The sequence below is a fragment of the Hippoglossus stenolepis genome, chromosome 9, assembly GCF_022539355.2.
Source record: "Hippoglossus stenolepis isolate QCI-W04-F060 chromosome 9, HSTE1.2, whole genome shotgun sequence".
Lineage (NCBI taxonomy): Eukaryota > Metazoa > Chordata > Actinopteri > Pleuronectiformes > Pleuronectidae > Hippoglossus > Hippoglossus stenolepis.
This window is the reverse complement of record NC_061491.1, coordinates 28,970,335-28,990,334: the sequence shown is the minus strand read 5'-3', so window position 1 is coordinate 28,990,334 and position 20,000 is coordinate 28,970,335. Positions and strand designations below refer to the sequence as shown.

General features: G+C 44.9%; 2 protein-coding genes across 4 annotated transcripts in view; both read right to left on the bottom strand.

Moving 5' to 3' along the window:
• Positions 1 to 1,268: 1,268 nt before the first annotated feature.
• On the bottom strand, positions 1,269 to 10,477 carry ddx31 (DEAD (Asp-Glu-Ala-Asp) box polypeptide 31). Of its 2 annotated transcripts, XR_004697484.2 has the most exons (22): positions 10,354 to 10,477; positions 8,547 to 8,662; positions 7,895 to 8,014; positions 7,591 to 7,733; positions 7,396 to 7,471; positions 7,250 to 7,293; positions 7,009 to 7,079; positions 6,807 to 6,916; positions 6,561 to 6,602; positions 6,425 to 6,489; positions 6,186 to 6,305; positions 5,917 to 6,023; positions 5,400 to 5,626; positions 4,840 to 4,992; positions 4,697 to 4,756; positions 4,540 to 4,590; positions 3,746 to 3,885; positions 3,569 to 3,653; positions 3,326 to 3,437; positions 3,005 to 3,242; positions 1,567 to 1,794; positions 1,269 to 1,531 (listed from the first exon to the last, which is right to left on the bottom strand). XR_004697484.2 is itself a non-coding variant. In XM_035165253.2 (21 exons), the coding sequence occupies exons 1-21, from the start codon at positions 10,469 to 10,471 to the stop codon at positions 1,653 to 1,655; spliced, it is 2,340 nt and encodes a 779-aa protein (XP_035021144.1). In that variant the 5' UTR covers positions 10,472 to 10,477; the 3' UTR covers positions 1,269 to 1,652. The 2 variants fall into 2 exon arrangements, 1 of the variants encoding a protein (XP_035021144.1); XM_035165253.2 differs by having other exon boundaries at positions 1,269 to 1,794.
• A 2,949-nt stretch (positions 10,478 to 13,426) lies between these two features.
• The window catches only part of ak8 (adenylate kinase 8), a 15,072-nt gene continuing 8,498 nt past the window's right edge, over positions 13,427 to 20,000 (bottom strand). Inside the window, exons 7-15 of one of the 2 annotated variants that reach the window (XM_047341166.1) lie at positions 18,271 to 18,352; positions 18,120 to 18,191; positions 17,709 to 17,909; positions 15,776 to 15,898; positions 15,611 to 15,700; positions 15,258 to 15,399; positions 14,950 to 15,030; positions 14,706 to 14,835; positions 13,427 to 13,798 (exon numbers count right to left, since the gene is read on the bottom strand). In XM_047341166.1, the coding sequence (XP_047197122.1) occupies positions 13,769 to 13,798; positions 14,706 to 14,835; positions 14,950 to 15,030; positions 15,258 to 15,399; positions 15,611 to 15,700; positions 15,776 to 15,898; positions 17,709 to 17,909; positions 18,120 to 18,191; positions 18,271 to 18,352 (951 nt within the window). In that variant the 3' untranslated portion in view covers positions 13,427 to 13,768. Of the gene's footprint in view, positions 13,859 to 14,705; positions 14,836 to 14,949; positions 15,031 to 15,257; positions 15,400 to 15,610; positions 15,701 to 15,775; positions 15,899 to 17,708; positions 17,910 to 18,119; positions 18,192 to 18,270; positions 18,353 to 20,000 lie in introns of both variants that reach the window. The other variant, XM_035165301.2, reaches the window with a different exon arrangement.

The following is a 20,000-nucleotide window of genomic DNA, read 5'->3' as shown; positions in this document are numbered from 1 at the left end:
GAAGGAGTGGGAGGACTTGGAGGACGAGAGGAGGACTGAGGACCAGGAGGACTAGAAGGAGTGAGAGGACTTGGAGGAGTGGGAGGAGATGGAGGACCAGGAGCACTAGGAGTGGGAGGACCAGGAGGACTAGAAGGAGTGAGAGGACTTGGAGGACTAGAAGGAGTGGGAGGACCAGGAGAACTAGAAGGAGTGGGAGGACCAGGAGGACTTGGAGTGGGAGGACGAGAAGGAGAGGAAGGACATGGAGGACCAGGAGAGGGAGGACTTGGAGGACCAGGAGGACTAGAAGGAGTGGGAGGACCAGGAGGACTTGGAGCACTAGGAGTGGGAGGACCAGGAGGACTAGAAGGAGTGAGAGGACTTGGAGGACTAGAAGGAGTGGGAGGACCAGGAGGACCAGAAGGACTTGGAGGGGAGGACTTGGAGGACGAGAAGGAGAGGAAGGACCAGGAGGACTAGAAGGAGTGGGAGGACCAGGAGGACTTGGAGCACTAGGAGTGGGAGGACCAGGAGGACTAGAAGGAGGAGAGGTTGGAGGACCAGGAGGACCAGGAGGACTTGGAGTGGGAGGACTTGGAGGACGAGAAGGAGAGGAAGGACATGGAGGACCAGGAGAGGGAGGACTTGGAGGACCAGGAGGACGACACAAGATCTTGTCATCGTCTTTAACACAATTATCTTTCTACGTCACTTCCATAAACACTTTCTTCTGCTTTTTGATATATTATTTTACTATGTTTATACTTCTGCCCCATGCTTTCAGCAGTTTGTCTTTTACACTGTGTATAAAGGTGCTTTATAAATAACGTTATAACAACAGGACATTGAACACGTTTTTAATGTTTTGATGAAAACTTTCCTCTGAAAACATTTGAAATGAATACTTCTTTTTTTACATTTTCAATAAAAATCTATTACAAGTTTTTGGTCTGTTCTTGTTTTGTTTGACTCTTGATGTTAAATCGTCTCTGAAGATTTTATTGACTCTTCAAACCAAACTGAAGTTTGATGACAGATTATCGTCTCCACTTCGTACAGAAATGAATCTGAAATATCTCAGATACAAACGCTGCCATTTGTTGTGACGACGTCATTTACAGTCAGTCTGTGGAGTAGTGATCGAGGTCCCGCCCATACATGTTTTAAACCAATCAGGAGTCAGTCTCAGCCTGTTTCTATATCATCAAATAACTGATTCAAACCAAACTGATGAGAAACACTTGAACAAACATCAGAGAGAGAAGAACGAGCTGAAACGACAGAAACATCTTTACAAACATTTATTTAACGTCTCCTTTGATGTTTTAGTTTGGTCCATGTCCCATCTGCTAACATGGAGGAGGTTTGTGACCTATACCACAGCCGGACACCAGGGGGAGATAGAGAGGCTTTGGCTTGACTTTTTGAAGTGTGTGTGTGTGTGTGTGTGTGTAATGTTGTGTTAATGTTGTTGTGGTCTGTACTCAGCAGTGACACACTCTTTGTTACACACTAAAAACACAAACACGTCTTGTCTTCAGTGTGAACTCTGACTTCCTGTTGACAACTGAACGCTCAGGTCACCTGACCGCTCCGTCTCAGGTTGATGTAATAAACCAGGTGCCGTTGTCACGGTGATGAGGAGTCAGCTGTAAAGGTTGGCCCCTTGCTCATGGGCACTCCAGCTCCTCCTCCTCTCCTGACTGACCAATCGTCTTCCTTCTCTTCTTCTTCTTCTTTGCGTCTTGTTCGTCCAAACCGCTGGAGAACTCGGAGTGGAGCAGACGGAAGTCCCTCTGACCGGGACGGAACCTGACGAGGACAAACGGTTAACGTCAGTTAAAGTTTAGGGTTAATCTGTACTGTGCCTTAACATGACGCTGATACCGCCCTCTTCTCATTGGTTAGAACATGTCACATGATTGAAGAGATCAAGGTTTAATAACTATTCTTTCTAAATCAGAATCAATTGCCGCTGAGAGACGAGATGGAAAAATCTTAGAAATCTAAGAAAATTGACACCGTGTTTTAGGCCTAAAAGTCCACTACCAGAAGTGGCGATGCTAGCAGACGTAGCCACACGATATCGTGTCCGAGGGTCTGTGAACGCAGCTCGTAGGAAGATCAGAGACTTTTAGGCTTAAAACTCTGTTTAAATGACGTCGTTTCCAGTTGAGTTTGAACGTCGGGGCTTGTGGACACTTGATGACATCACAGGAGCAGGATGGAGGATGTTTTTATCTGTTGTTTTATTACGTCTGAAGGATCGATCACTAGATACTTCAGATTCTGCTGCTACACTGTTTACACCTGAAACTCCAGAAGTGTTTTGTGGAATCAACACTTCACCCCCATCATAGTGCCGAGGAGACGAGGGAATTTACATTTTTCGGTGAACTATCCCTTTAAATGCTGAACTAAGACTGTTGAAAAGTGTAAACAGCATCTGGTTGAACCAATCGATTGATCCAGCAGGAGCCAATGAGCTCGCAGCAAAGTCACAAACAGGGTGTTTTATACAGAACATTTATAAACAGAGGATCACTTGAACGGCACCGATACACAACTGATTAGCACCCAAAGGATTTTGGGAGGTGAAGCCCAAAGCGGGACACACCTGTAATGAGTGAGTGTGGGTGTGTGGTCAGACCGTGTCCAGGCAGGTCTGCTGTGAGGAGCAGCAGTTAAGAACAACAACACACATTAAACACACACAGGAGAACGCTGCTTTATTTATTAGGGGGTGTGTGTGTGTGTGTCTGTCATCTCAGCAGGGGTTGTGTGTTAATGAGCAGACAGACGTGTCAGACACACACAAACACAAACACAATCTAGTGGTTGTGGTATGTTTTTTTTTCTTGTCGCCTGCAGGAAACATCGAGCTGCTATAATGTTCCACCCTCTTCACAATAAAAGCATGCCGTCATTTTTAAAGCTTTTAATGACAAACGGCGGCAGCAGGAAATGTGAATACATAGCTCTGAAGGTGCAGTGACAGAGGGGGCGGGGCCTACCCACTTACCTCCTCTCAGCACGTCCTGCCGCCTCGCTGCCGCTCGTCTTCTTCTTCTCCGGGATCCTCGTGTGCGTCTTGTTCTGCCGTTTGGTCCGGGGGCCCGAAGCACCAGAGCAGAGACCCTGAGGAGCGTCTCTGAGGCCAAAGCTCTTGGCGGCGTGTCCCAGGTGGAGGGAGCGGATGTGAAAGATGTGCTTGAGGTGAGCGGGGTAGGTGGTGTACGCCCGCAGGAAGGACTGAAAAGCTGGTGACATCACAGACACATCACAGCGATATTAACCCACCAATCAACTGACCAACCAGATCTGCAGAGAACAGTGAACGTACCTTTCTTGGCGTTTTGCAGCGACTCAGGATCTGCGTGAACAAAGTTCTCAAAGTTCGTCTGCAGAACCGTCGCTCGCTCTCTGATCTCCTGCTCCAGAGCTCGAGACGACGTCTGGCGGAGAAATATCGAGTCGCCGTTATTTATCACAAACACCAACACGCCAACTGAACCAATCAGCTGAAACACTGAGCACCCTCCGTGCAGATCATGTGACATGCAGATCATGTGACATGGCGTCTTACCTTGCTGTGGTATTTGCCCCGCCCTTTGTACGCATCATCCATCATCAGACTGGACAGGATGTCCAGCAGCTTCATCTCTGATAGGCTGAAACACAGAAGACCCGCCCCCACATTAAAAATCATATCTAGTATAAATCCTTGAAGGTGTATGGCTGTGATTGCTCTCCGTCAACAGACCTGATGTTGTGAATGGCCAGCTCATTGATGAAGGCGGTCTCGGCAGGGGTGAGGAAGAGGAGGCTACTTCCTTGTCCTCCTATTCGAGCCGTCCGACCGACACGGTGGACGTACTCCGCCGCCGCTGACGGAGGAGTGAACTGAAATTTCAATCAGTCATTAATGACCTCAGAGAGAAGTGAAGAATAAAGTCATCGAACATAAATACGATATAAGATATTTAAATCGATAATTCTTCTGGTAGTGAAGTGTGGTGTCCTCTCATCAATCAAATTCTATTACCACCTGAAACTGTGATCCCAGCTCCGACCATCAGAGGGCCACACGGAGGGGAGTGGTCTCAGCTGAGACCCTGAGGCTCACCTCCACTCAAACACTATGTACAGGGATCATGTATAAACAGAAACACTAGAGGCTGTGAGTTTCTTCTGCGTATTTACAAATTCTCTGGTGTCTCTGTTCACTTCAGAACAATGATGTCATCGTGGTGGAGCTGATAGATGAGAGAGCAACTAGTTTTTTTAAAGAACTGCAACGAAGAAAAGAAAGAGGGAGGAGGAGTAGGTTTGTACGATCAATAAACCGAGTGAGACGAAGAAGGAGAAATACTGTCGAGCTGCAGCGGACCAATCACAGCTCTCCTGGTCTGCGTCAACCTGACGTGTGTTTACATTTTTGGGGAGGTGCACGTCACGGTTCTGAGTAGGAACACATCTACACGTGGACTATACCGGAGCTACGGCATCTGCCTGCAGAGGACAGACTGTGTCCTCTCTGTCCACAGAGACATTTACCTGAACAATCCAAGTGACCTGAGGAAGATCCAGACCTCTGGCTGCTACATCCTGAAACACACACACACACACACACTTACACGGTGGAAAAGGAAGAAAGTGTAGAACATGTAGAACATAAGGAACGTGTAGTGCAACAGTGTGAACAGATACAGACCGTACACAGCAGAACTCCGGACTTAGACACTGAGAACTGCTGGAAGACCTCGGAACGTTCCTGTTGGACAAAACAAACGCACCCTTATTGATCAGCTGATCGCATTAACAGAACCACACTGAGCGGCGGGGTCAGACTTTCACCTCCTGCTTCAAGTTGCCATGGAGACGCAGGAAGCTGAGCGGAGGCCTCTTATTGGCTGAGGGCCCAGTGAGGACAGAGGTAAAGAGACAGTGGAGGAAGTCGACGACCTCGCAGCTCGAGGCAAAGACGATGAGTTTGTTGTTCTGAGAAAACTAAAACACAAAGAGACAGAAACCAATCAGGCTGCAGCAGCTGACCAGGTGGCTGACGACTCATTGACCAATCAGGAAGCTAAAGTAGAAAACTGCAACAGACCTGATGTTCACAAACATCCTGTTTTACTTTAAACCAAGAAAATGTTAGAAAATTGAAGATTTATGTAAAAAAATTACTTTAGATTGAAAACTAACAAAACTAAGACATTAAAATAATATTTCATGTCACAAACAATAAAAAAGAACAAAAACCTGAAGATAACGAAGCGAGAGTCAATCTAAAGACTGTGAGAGGTTTTTATATATATATATATATATATATATATATATATATAAACCACAACATCGACAGCACATATATACATTTATATGTATTTCATGTTTTACATGTTTTTATCACGTACCTGACATTTGTCCAGTATGAACGCAGCCAGACACACCAGTCGGATCTTACTGGGAACCACCACCACAAACTGCTTCAAGGCCTCGGGCACTGCAAAGCTCTCCGATTGGCTGGCTGGGCTGGGGTCAGAGGTTCCAGCGTTGATGGTGGTGAGGTCAGAGGAGGCGGGGCCTGATACGTGGATGCTGACAGGGTCGTTCAGACAAACATCAGCCAGGTGCGTCACACCTGAACACAGCAGGACATTACAGGTAAAAACAGCTGCAGCGTCTGATTGGCTGTGACAGACGGAACCAGATGATCCTGACGCACTGGTTGGTTACTATGTGACTGTCATGGAAACCAACACACACTCCTCCCAGTGACTGAACTTTAAACACACCGTTTATGTCTGCCACTAGAGAGTCAGTGTCAGCTGTCAATCATGACGTCTTGTTTCTATATCATCAAATAACTAAATAATCCAAACTGATCAGAAACACTTGTGAGTGTGTGTCTGTGTGTGTCTGTGTGTGTACCATGTGTGAGTGTCGCAGACAGCAGGACGTTCTGTCTGCTCGGTCCTGTAGAGTTCAGACTGTTCAATATGACGGTCACATCCTTCTCAAAGCCCAGATCCAACGTCCTGAAAACACAACGACGTCACACAACGTCATGACGGAGACACGATCACAACTCCTGTGTCGTCTATGACCTCGTTAACAGGACAATACACAACCTGATGTTAAAACGGGACTTCTGTGTGTAACTGTGATGGTAGTTGCCTCTACTTCTAATTTAACGTTACCTGTCGGCCTCGTCCAGGATCAGCCAGCGTACAGAGCTGAACACGATGCTCAGGGTGTTTTTGATATGATCCACCAGACGTCCAGGAGTCGAGACCAGGACGTTGATTCCTTTACGGAGCCTGATGAGAAAAACACTGTTTACAACCTCCTCGAGGACACGCCCAGTCTCACAGAGGACACGCCCTGCCACAGCACCTCTGGTATCACAAAGAGAGGAAGAGGAGGCGGAGCTACGTACCGGGCCTTCTCTGATTTCCTCTTCTCTCCTCCCATCAGAACACCTGGGACAATCCAGGTAAAAGGCTGCAGAGAGAGAGACGTGATGAAAAACAGTTCACATGGACAAACAGAAGCAGGAGGAGGAGTTTCGCTACCTTCAGAAGTTTCTGGAAGATCTGCAGCGTCTGCTGGGCGAGCTGATGGAGGGGGAGGAGTCAAAGATTAATCTTGTGACAGCAGCTATCAGACTCCGCTCTGATTTGTCGAAAGCAGTGAAAACACCCCGCCCCTCATCTCAGCTCCCAGAGGAAACCAAAAACAAGGCGTCCCTTCAGCTGAGGAGGACGAGAGGCGGGTGTGGTCACTGTCACAGATCAGAACACGCATGTGATCAGACAAACCTCTCTCGTGGGGACGATGACGACGGCCAGTGGACCGTCTGACCTGCTGAGCTTCGGCCGCACCAACTGAAGACTGTGAACCAGGGGAACGGCGTACGACAGCGTTTTACCTGCAGACACGTTTAACCACGAGGGACTCGATTAACGAATCATTCACGACGTCAACACTTCAACCAGCGGACAAGTGACCTGAGTGACTCACCTGATCCCGTCTGGGATCGAACCACAGCGTCTCGTCCCGACAGAAGAACTGGGATTGTCTGTTTCTGAACACTGGACACAAACAAGACTCATGAGGTCATGTGACCTTTGACCTCGGAAATCTTCTTTGGTTAGGGTTCTATACAAATAAAACTGAATCGTAGAAAACCATCGCTACAAAAACATGATTGTGTGTGTGATTGTGTGTGTGTGTGTGTGTGTGTGTGTGTGTGTGTACTGACCTGGTCAGTGTAGAAACATTCAGGACTTTGTTCAGTGTCGCCACCTGTTGGACATCAAACAGCCAATCAGAGCATAGAAGTGTGTGTGTGTCTGTATGTTACAAGGTGTTTGTGCGTGTGTGTGTGTGTGTGTGTGTGTGTGTTACCAGGTGGGGGTGCAGTTCAAGCTCTGAAAACGAGTCACTGGTGAAAATTTTCTCCTTCAGCTGAGAAACAGTCGAACTGAAGAAAACGTATCCTGATTAATATGCAAGGAAGTGAACCAGTGACATCAGCTGTAATATGAACCAATTAGAACCAGAGGAGGCTCTGTGCAGCCAATCAGAGGAGGAGCTGCGTACCTGAGGATCTCAGGAATATCTGGGTTGTGTTTGAACAGAGAGGAAGTCTTGATGCTGCTCCTTCCTGCCTCCGTCCCTCCATCCTTCTTCCTCTTCTTCTTCTTCTGTTGGGCACCCCCGTCTGTCGGCTCAGGGGGTGGAGCCTGAAGATGCCAAAGACAATAACAAACAAACAAGTCATGTTAACGAGCCTGAACTACGAAGTCCATCATATCGTGTAGGGCTGCAGGATATCAGGAAAACATGCGCTAACGTTGTTGAATGTTGCGATAAACAAATGAACAAATGATGATCAGGTGTTTACCAGTAAGTCTTCAGGGGGAGGAGCCTCAGTGTCAGCCTCCTGAAGCCTCATCTGTTTGAACGAGGGCTTCGTCTTCTCTGGGGCGGAGCTAAAGTTCCTCTCCTCCGCTCGCTGCTTCTTCTGAACATTCACAGATGAGCAGCTTTTATTGTGAAAATCACGTCTGGTTTAAAAACACCGATTTGAGACCAGCCTCAATCATACCCTTTCAGAATAAAATCAGTCTACTTCCTGCCCTAGACATGATCATTTCACAGACACCACACAGACTTCAAAGTAACAGGAAGAACAAAGAGCATTTCCTCGTATCTGCTCCTCTAACAGGTTTAATTAAGTTTTATTCTATTTACAAAAAACATTCAGACGTGGGATAAAATTACTTATCAGCTTTATATTTTTCATATTTTCAATCAGAAGCTTTGTCAGTACAGATGTGTTGGAGCTTTAGCTTGATAACATCTGGAGGTTGGTTTCCTCTTTATTCCAGAGTGTGGTCTTTCAGTCAGATGCAGGATTTAGTTTCGCCTTCACTCACTCAGCTCCACTATTTAACTTTTCAACATTTCATAACATGACAAATGTGATGATTCTGGTCACAATAAAACATTTTCATCTTGTTTCAAGTCTTAAATAATTTGACAGACAAACTCACTCTGGCCCATCGCTGCTGAGCGGTCAGAGGTTTCCTCCTGCAAGACGGAGCCGAGGGAAAACTGCTGCTGATGTTCAGACACAGCTGGTCGTCTACTGATGACATCATCCACACACCTGAGTGAGAGAGAGAGACACACACACACAATCGTCACATCTGTGTCACATTCAAGGAACTTTCAGAGTTTCTCAACTAACAGAACGTTCAGGATTTTACATCCAGAAGGAGAGAAACTCCAGAGAGCACCAGTTCTCCTTCAGTTTAATTACTGAATCACAACTTGATTCTAGAAATCTCAGAATTGTTTTCAGACATGTCCTGTGGAGGATCTCCAGAGAATTGGGTCCAGGTCTTTCACACATGAACAACACAACAACAACTAATCCTCCGCAGGATTCAGGCGAGAGTGCAGCAGCAGACAGAGACAGGAAGTAACTACAGCTATCGTGAGAACACGTGAATATGGTCAAGTGCACCTTGGGCCAGAGCATAGAGGCGAGAGCATGTGCGGTGTATGCGTGAACGTGGCTCCAGGCGAGGAGAACAGGACATTTACTCTAAAAACATGGAAATGAAGTAAATGACTGTTTCTAGAGGAGTTTGAACGCCGGGCTTGTGGACACTTGATGACATCACAGGAGCAGGATGGAGGCAGGTTATGTTTTTATCTCTTGTTTATTACGTCTGAAGAATCGATCACTAGATACTTCAGTTGTTTTAGATTCTGCAATAACAAAGTTTACCCCTGAAACTCCAGAAGTGTTTTGTGGACTCAAACACTTCAACTCCCCCCCTCCACCATAGTGCTGAGGCGATAATGAATTTTCATTTTTCAGTGAACTATCCCTTTAATCATCCAAACTGAAGTTTGAAGTTCCCCTGAAGTCAACCTGCTTCATGGTGCAGGGCCCGGTTCTGTTCAGGTCCCGGCTGTGATCCGTGTTAACATGTACAGTGAACTCAGGTCAGCAGGTCTGTAACGTGTGAGAAGCAGCTGCAGCTTCCTGCTTTTTACTTTGGTGCATTTTTATTTTATTATTTACAGTCGTTACATCACGTGTGTGAATCACAGACTCAAACTAAATGATATCAATTACTTTGCTTTCATAATAGTGAATGAAATTCAATTAATCACCAGCTCTACCACACACACACACCTTTGTACAGCTATCTCAGTAAACTCATAATGTATTCCCTAGCCCCTCACCATCCAAAATAAATACCTAACCCTGATTAAAGGGGGGGTCACAAAGTGAGGACCGGCCAAAAGGTCCTCACTTTGTAGGTTGTACACTCAAACTGGTCCTCACAAAGAAGCTGTACAAGAGCACACACACGTGTATACACTAAACCTCACACACACACCGACACACACACACGTGTATACACTAAACCTCACACACACACCGACACACACACACGTGTATACACTAAACCTCACACACACCACACACACGTGTATACAAACACACACAACACACGTGTACACACACACGTGTATACACAAACCAACACACACACACACGTGTATACACTAAACCTCACACACAGACTGTGACCTTATGTTAGCACGTTTATCATCAAGTGATCAAGTTTCACCTGATGTGAAGAAACGTGAGTTATTAGAACAGCAGCTGTGTGTGTCTGTGTGTTTGTGTGTGTGTGTGTTAGTGTGTCGGTGTGTGTATCTCGGACTCGGTTGTGTTTTAGCAGATAACGTTGCCGTTAGCATTATGCTAACAGCAGCAGTTTCCGGTTCGTAAACAGATTTAAACTCGTGAAATAAAAGTAAAAACATTAAACTCACCGAACAGACCGACGCACGTGAGAATCACTTCCTGATGCGTCACTGGAGCCACGCCCCTCCAGAGATCACACATGCGCAGCAGCGTCATGGATGATCGCCATTTTGGAGACTGCGTCATAAGGCACTCACTATTCCCCACTTCACTATATATATCTATATATATATATATAGATATATATAACTATATATATATATCTATATATAACTATATATATCTATATATAACTATATATAACTATATATATATATATAACTATATATATATATATAACTATATATATAACTATATATATCTATATATAACTATATATAACTATATATATATATATAACTATAACTATATATAACTATATATATATATATAACTATATATATATATATATAACTATATATATATATAACTATATATATATATAACTATATATAACTATATATATATATAACTATATATATATATATAACTATATATATAACTATATATAACTATAACTATATATATATATATATAACTATATATATATATATATATATATATATATAACTATATATATATATAACTATATATATATATATATATATATATATATATATATATAATTATAGTTATATATATATATATATAGTTATATATATATATATATATATATATATATATATATCTATATATATATATAACTATATATAACTATATATAACTATATATATATATATATATATATAACTATATATATACACTACCGTTCAAAAGTTTGGGGTCACCCAGACAATTTCGTGTTTTCCATGAAAACTCACACTTTTATTCATCAAATGAGTTGCAAAATGAATAGAAAATATAGTCAAGACATTGACAAGGTTAGAAATAATGATTTTTATTTGAAATATTAATTTTGTTCTTCAAACTTTGCTTTCGTCAAAGAATGCTCCATTTGCAGCAGTTCCAGCATTGCAGACCTTTGGCATTCTAGCTGTTAATGTGTTGAGGTAATCTGTAGAAATGTCCCCCACGCTTCCTGAAGCCCCTCCCACAAGTTGGATTGGCTTGATGGGCACTTCCTGGTACCATACGGTCAAGCTGCTCCCACAGCAGCTCAATGGGGTTGAGATCTGGTGACTGCGCTGGCCACTCCATTACAGACAGCAGACCAGCTGCCTGCTTCTTCCCTAAAGAGTTCTTGCATAATGTGGAGGTGTGCTTTGGGTCATTGTCCTGTTGTAGGAGGAAACTGGCTCCAATCAAGCGCTGTCCACAGGGGATGGCATGGCGTTGCAAAATGGAGTGATAGCCTTCCTTATTTAAAATCCCTTTTACCTTGTACAAATCTCCCACTTTACCAGCACCACAGCAGCCCCAGACCATCACATGACCTCCACCATGCTTGACAGATGGCGTCAGGCACTCTTCCAGCATCTTCTCACCTGTTCTGCGTCTCACTAATGTTCTTCTGTGTGATCCAAACACCTCAAACTTTGATTCGTCTGTCCATAACACTTCCAATCTTCCTCTGTCCAATGTCTGTGTTCTTTTGCCCATATCAATCTTTTCTTTTTATTGGCCAGTCTCAGATATGGCTTTTTCTTTGCCACTCTGCCTAGAAGGCCAGCATCCCGGAGTCGCCTCTTCACTGTAGACGTTGACACTGGCGTTTTGCGGGTACCATTTAAAGAAGCTGCCAGTTGAGGACCTGTGAGGCGTCTATTTCTCAAACTAGAGACTCTAATATACTTGTCTTCTTGCTGAGTTGTGCACCGGGGCCTCCCACTTCTCTTTCTACTCTGGTTAGAGCCCGTTTGTGCTGTTCTCTGAAGGAGTAGTACACACCGTTGTAGGACATTTTCAGTTTCTTCGCAATTTCTGCATGGAATAGCCTTCATTTCTAAGAACAAGAATAGACTGGCGAGTTTCACATGAAAGTTCTCTTCTTCTGGCCATTTTGAGGTATAATCGAACCCACGAATGTGATGCTCCAGATACTCAACTAGCTCAAAGGAAGGCCAGTTTATAGCTTCTCTCACCAGCAAAACAGTTTTCAGCTGTGCTAACATCATTGCACAAGGGTTTTCAAGGGTTTTCTAATCATCCATTAGTCTTCTAAGGCGATTAGCAAACACAATGTACCATTAGAACACTGGAGTGATAGTTGCTGGAAATGGGCCTCTATACACCTATGTAGATATTTCATTAAAAACCAGACGTTTCCACCTAGAATAGTCATTTACCACATTAACAATGTATAGAGTGTATTTCTGATTAATTTAATGTTATCTTCATTGAAAAAACAGTGCTTTTCTTTGAAAAATAAGGACATTTCTAAGTGACCCCAAACTTTTGAACGGTAGTGTATATATAACTATATATAACTATATATATATATAACTATATATATAACTATATATAACTATATATATATATATATAAATATAAATATATATAAACTATACTGTGAATGCAGTATCTGCTGTTCTGTCTCCACCTCATTTAATTTCAGAAATGAACAGAATTAGATAAATAAAGTGAGCAGGAGGAATCACAGACCTGATCCTCATCAGACCCTCATCAGATTCACCAGGCTCTGACCTGGTCCCAGCATCATGAGACAACAGGGACCTGAGGACGGACCACACCATCTGGATCAGGACTCAGTTCTGACTGGACCTGAAGACCTCAGGTCTTTGGGCGAGTCCAGGTAACGACCCTCTGACCTCACATGATTCTGGTGCATTTGCTCAGAGGCTGAGCGAGACAGCGTCTTGTCTCTGCAGGACGAGGATAAACCGTCCATCATCACATCAGCAGCCGTCAGCTTCCATTTCCTTCTCACCGCACTTCCTGTTGTCAACAATGACTTAAAAATAGAGCTGTCAATCATCCAACAGGCCCGCCGCCGCTGGGACTCCGAGCGCCGCTTACGAGGATTAATTATAGTCAGAGACTGAAACGCTCACTTTGAAACCAGCCGGAGATTTAAACTGACGACGAGAGAGATGAGACGAGACGCTGCAGCGGCCGACAGCTGCTGTCACTCACAGCCACTCATTAGTATTACTGCTAATGTTGTTGATAAGACACCAGATCAACTCAAAACAGAACCAACTGGTTATTTATGTTTTAGAACAAACCAACAACATTACATATGTGACCCGGGTGAGTCCGGGTGAGTCTGGGTGAGTCCGGGTGAGTCCAGATGAGTCCGGGTGAGTCCAGATGAGTCCGGGTGAGTCCGGGTGAGTCCAGATGAGTCCTGGTGAGTCCAGATGAGTCCGGGTGAGTCCGGGTGAGTCCAGATGAGTCCGGGTGAGTCCAGATGAGTCCGGGTGAGTCCGGGTGAGTCCAGATGAGTCCGGGTGAGTCCAGATGAGTCCGGGTGAGTCCGGGTGAGTCCAGATGAGTCCAGGTGAGTCCAGGTGAGTCCTCTTCTCAGACAGAATTTAATCTGCTCTCCAGAGCCTCAAACACAGAGTGAGGATCCTGATCAGCATCAATGAGAACCACATCTGGATAGACAGACTGACACACACACACACACACACACACACACACACACACACACACACACACACACACACACACACACACACACACACACACACACACACACACACACACACACACACACAGAGTGATTGAAACACAATCAATAATATTTCTATATTCTGTGCTCTGGATCAATATGTTTTGATGTTTTTGTATAATAAAACAATAAAAACACGTGGACCTATTTTCAGGAACGTGACTGAGTGATTTGGTGTTCTGGTGACAGGATGAGTCGGAGAGATTGAGATGTACTGGGTGAGTTAGAGGCTGAGATCCACTTCACCAACCAGACGTTGATTTAAACTTCCCTTATCCTTCCCTTTGAGGAGAGTCACTTCTAACAGTGAAGAGTCACTGTGGTGAGTGTTCGAGTCCCAGAGAGAGAGGGGGGGCTGTCACAAGGTAAATCTGGAAACTATCTGTCCCCCAAATAAATATTAATTTCACAGGATAAAGCTACTTAAAGGATCAAAGTATTAAAGTATGTGAGGTTCTCCCAGTTCATCTCAATCTCCCTGTTTCTAGATGAGCATCCTGTCAGAGTCTCTCTGCACACGGGACATTTAACTGCCCTTTGCACCTTAGCACAACAAAAACACAGCCCTATGTTTTCATTGACTAGGAATTACAAGCTGCACAAAAGGTTTACATTTTACATTTTAGAGAATGTAATTCATATTTTACATATTAATGATGTATAATGCATATTTCCACTATTAATCAGAAATGTTAACTTTTACGACGCTACACACCGAGCCACAAATCAACCATGAGTTCATTGATACAACTGTAAACTGTGCATCTCTAGTGTGTGTGGTACCTGCAGAGCAGCAGTGTGTGTCCTGCACTGGTTCAGAGTGTGTGTCACAGTGTGAGTTCTGTCCTCTGGTCTGGTCTCCAGTCTGTTCTGGATCTCAGAGCTCAGAGCCGGTCGAGTCACAGCGTGAAACCTGCAGGAGAAAGATGCAGTCAGAGTCCTGGTCCTGGTCATGGGTCAGAGTTCTGGTCCTGGACATGGATGAAGATCAGACTAAGGGTCCTGGTCTTGTTTGGTTTGGACTGACCTTTCTCCGCTCACTGGGTCTGTCGCTCTCAGACTGATTCTCTCCACACAGACGTCGTCCGTCAGCTCCAGGAAGAAAACTCTGAGGGGAAGAGGATGACATCATTTATCAGCTGTTAGCACGTAGCATCGAGGGTTAAACGCTGGTCAAACCTGACGTGTCAGTGACAGGCTGTGATTGGTCCGTTTGTTCTTCAGAGGGAAGAAGGCCGTCTCATCAAACTGTCCGACCTCTGTCTGATCGCAGGATATGTAATATATAGATACTGCTGGTAGTATTAGTAGTATAAGTAGATGTACATGCAGTACCTGTTGGGCTGGTGCTGGGACTCCTGCAGCCTCAGCGCCCCCTGCAGGTCTCGGGGGAACCCGTGCAGGATCCAGCCTCTGCTGCTAAAGTCTACTTGGCTCAGATGTCGCTCCAGAACCTGCAGCACCAGGTCGTCTGGAGCTGCAGCGACAGGGCAATGTCGTTTACTCAAGGTATGATGAGTAAACGAGTCAGATCACTTCCCAAAGACTCATTTATTTATTTCATCTATTGTGTGTGTGTGTGTGTGTGTGTGTGTGTGTGTGTGTGTGTGTGTGTGTGTGTGTGTGTGTGTGTGTGTGTGTGTGTGTGTGTGTGTGTGTGTGTGTGTGTGTGTGTGTGTGTGTGTTACCTGGTTGTTCATCATCCAGATATGATTGAATCTTTTCTCCAAGGCTTGAACCATCAGCTGCTGCGGAGCTGATCAGCTGATCACAACACACTGAGAGAGAGGAGTTTGAGTTTGAGTGTGAGTGTGTGTGTGTGTGTGTGTGTGCGTGTGCGTGTGTGCGCCTACCATCCAGCATCTTGTATTTCTCTGACAGCAGTCTGGCCTGGTGACTCTTCCCCGACCCAGGTGGACCCAGCAGGAGGATTCTAGGAGTCCTGGAGCGATGTCGAGTCCGGACAAAAGCCAGCACTGAGACAACAAACACACACAGAGTTCATTCGTTTAGAGAAAACACCAGCGTCAGTGAGAAATTTACAAATGACTGAAACTGTTTATCAGAATATTATCATATTTTCGAGTCAAACATACGTGTGTTAAACACAAATTGTGAGTGTGTGTTAGTATCAGTGTGTGTCAGTCTCACTATGTGTCAGTGTGTGTCTGATTGGCCAAATATAGTGACATGCAGAGAGTGAATGCGTTGCTTCTGAGAACCATCTACATGGTCCATGTCTAATGCTCTCTCGCTCAGTCCTCCCAGAAACTGCTCTACCTCTAACCTCACTGTAATCCTACTTCATGTCTCTGACCACTTCTATATCTCTGACTCTCTCAAACTGACAACCCGACCACATCAACAGACTCTGTACCTGCTCCCTCTCTCCCTCCTCTCTGACCTCCTCTCCTCCTCTCTCTCCTCCTCTCTGACCTCCTCTCTGTCCTCCTCTCTGACCTCCTCTCCCTCCTCTCCTCCTCTCTGACCTCCTCTCTCCCTCCTCTCTGACCTCCTCTCTGACCTCCTTCTCCTTCTCTCCCTCCTCCTCTGTTTTATCTCCCTTCCACTGACTCCTTCTCACTCATGCATCCTAACTCTGCCACAGACTGTCTCCTTTCTACTCTGTCCTCCTCTCTCCCTCCTCTCTGTCCTCTTACTTCAGGCCGGAGCCCAAGTCCTCCCCAGCTCCGTCTGACTCGAGCCGACCGAGCCACTATGTGAGCATCACAAAGGAAATGGTGAAGATCTAAACACCCTGACGAGCTGCTCACTGATCAGTCTCCTCTCTTTTCTTTCTGTCTCCAGTTCTGCAGCCAAAAGCTCTTTTTACCAAACTACAATTCAATCCTCATTTTCAAACCCCAAAACTCTTCTCCATCTTTTCCAACCTCCTTGACCCCCAGTCCCCCTTCTACCAAGCCACTTTGTCAACTACTTTACAAAAAAGACAGATGACCTACGCTCCTCATTCTCTAATCCTCCTTCTGTAACTACACTTCAATCATCTTCATCTTCATCCCCTTCACTTTCCTCTTTCACCCCCGTCTCCCAATCAAGTTCTTACCTTGGTAACCTCCGCCCCGACCACCTGCCCCCTTGACCCCATCTCACATTCTCAGTCTATCGCTCCTGACCTTCTTCCTTTTCTCACCCATCTTATCAACACTTCCCTGTCAACTGTTTCCTAACTCTCTGAAGGAGGAAGAGTAAACCCTCTCCTGAAGAAACCCTCGGCCCGTCTGAAGTAAACCACTACAGACCTGTCTCTCTTCTTCCCTTTGTTTCCACAGCTCTGAGCGAGCGATCTTTAATCAACTCTCCTCCCATCTCCACCACAACAACCTTCTTGACCCTCACCAGTCTGGTTTCAAGGCCACTCAACTGAGACTGTCCTCCTTGCTGTCTCTGAGCAGCTTCACACCTAGACTACTGCCCCCCCCTCCTGGCTGGTCTACCTGCTGCTGCCATTCGACCTCTGCAGCTCATCCAGGAAGCAGCAGCTCCACTGGTCTTCAACCTGAGTTCACTCACACTCCTCCGCTCCCTTCACTGGTTACCAGTAGCTGCCCACATCCGTTTCAAGACTCTAGTCTTCACCGTGCTGTGAACGGATCGGGTCCAGTCGACATCCAGGACATGGTCAAACCTCACACCCCATTGATTCTTGTTGTTCTGGTTTGTTCCCTCGGGGTTGATGCACTTATTGTGAGTCGCTTTGGATAAAAGCTTCAGCTAAATGAAATGTAACGTCAGCGTGTGATTGGTTGTTTTGTGAGTCTGAACCTTGTTGGTAGACGTCAGCGTGTGGTTGGTCACTGTTGATGATCTTCAGGACGTGCTGATAGGCTGATCTAAGACCTGTGACCTCGCCGCGGAAACGCTGCAGCTCAGCTAGGTACTGCGTCTCTGATGGGCCCCGCCCCTTCTCCAGACGCTGGGCGATGATGTCATTGGCCTGCCAGATGAAAGTCTGATGGTACACGTCTGCAGGAAGTGATGTCATACATAATCATTGTAAAGAGATACATTGAGACGTCCACAGATGTCTCATGTTGGACAATCCAGAGAGCCAGGTGCATTGTGGGCCACAGAAGTGTGCAGAGCTCACGAATGTAACTCCATTACACACACATATAAACACACAAATACACATAAAACACAAAGACATACATACATTTACATACACCGACTCACCTCCTGTCAGTGGGTCGACCAGCTTCCCCTCCCTCCTCTCCAACAACACATCATCAGAAGCCTCCAGTATCACTGACACACACACACAGACAGTGTGTTTCAGTGACTGTATAAACTGTACAAATTGTGCATTTGATAGTTTTCTTCTCACCAACGTGATCAGGGACGACTCCGGCCTGTTGAAGAGTCAGAGCCTGAAGACGAGTCTGAGGGATTCCCTCCAGAACCCAGCCCTGTAAAACACACACACACACACACACACACACACACACACACACACACACACACACACACACACACACACACACACACACACACAGAGTGTTCTGTTGTTTCTCTGCAGGTTTTAAACTCTTGAAATGTTCAGATTTAAAATGAGGTTGGTGAAGGAGTGAGAGACGTTCAGCTCTTTATAATGTGACATTAAATCTGAATAGATCCTCTGTGTGAAACAAGCGATTCCCTCAGTGCTGCCTGACAGGCTGAAGACAGACGACAGGAGCAGCAGCACTGACACTGTGTATGACTGACAGAGTGTGTGTGTGTGTGTCGGTGTGTCATTGTGTTGTTTCCTCTGAAATGTTGTTTTTTTGTCGACGGTGAACACAGACACATGATCAGCTTCACATCAACATGTTGAACTTTTCTCTCTGCGTTTGGTCTCTAAAGTTCACCAGCTGTTTGTTAGGGAACAGAGTTTACAGGTGTAAAATATATATATAGCACCAATTCAAAACGTACATTGTCTCAAGGCATTTTACATAAAAGATTGAGACCTGATCTTTATATACAGTCAGTGATCATCTTTATATACAGTCACTGATCATCTTTATATACAGTCACTGATCATCTTTATATACAGTCAGTGATGGTCTTTATATACAGTCAGTGATCATCTTTATATACAGTCACTGAAAGTGAGACATGTGGAGTAATTGATGTAGCAGTAGGGAGGCGGGGTCCTGATGGGAGCTGTCAATCATCGTCCCCCACTGACACAGAGACGATGAAGACATCACACACACAATCTCTGGTGTGTGTGTGTGATGAGTTTAGCCTGCAGCCAAAAACCAACACTAACAGATCAAAGTAGCTGCTAAACTCAAACACACACACACACTCACTCACAAACACACACTCACACACACACACACTCTCAACACAAACTCACAAACACAAACTCACAAACACACACACTCAAACACACACAGTTATTAGACAGTTGACAGACGTGTTTTCTTGTTGGAACAAACTAAAATGTTCAGAGGAGTCAAACAGAAATAAATTCAGATCAGATGTGCAGATTTCATGGTCAGAGAACAAAGAGGAACCACAGCAGCAGAGAACCCAACAGAACATGATGGAAACACATTGATCAGTATCGACCTCTGCAAAGGTCCACAGGCTGGATCTTTACACTAGAAGCATAGAACCCTGAGAATCTACTCGATAACTGACAAACAAAACTCAGAACAAACCATAGAACTTCTACAATCATCAGAAAAAGCAAATAGTATGTGTGTTCCACCTTGAGCCTCTAGAACAGCTTCAGTGTTCCAGTAAAGACTCTCTAGAACCTCCTCGACGACCAAATGACCCTTAAATTCTCATTGATGTCAAGAACAACCTTTAGGGTTCCAGTGACCACTCCTCAACTAAAAAACACTTGCTTAAAGAACCTCCCAAAGTTCCTTTAAAATGTCCTAGAGGACTCTGGAACAGAATCATCATACAGGACCTTATGACCTCCAGAGAACCCTCAAGAACCTTCCTAGTGACTCTGTGGAGCCATTGATGAAGAGAGTAAACAACCATTTTGTGTTGTTATTGGTTATTGAAGGAAATAGTGACTTAGCAGAAACATTAGAGTTGTTTTTGTTA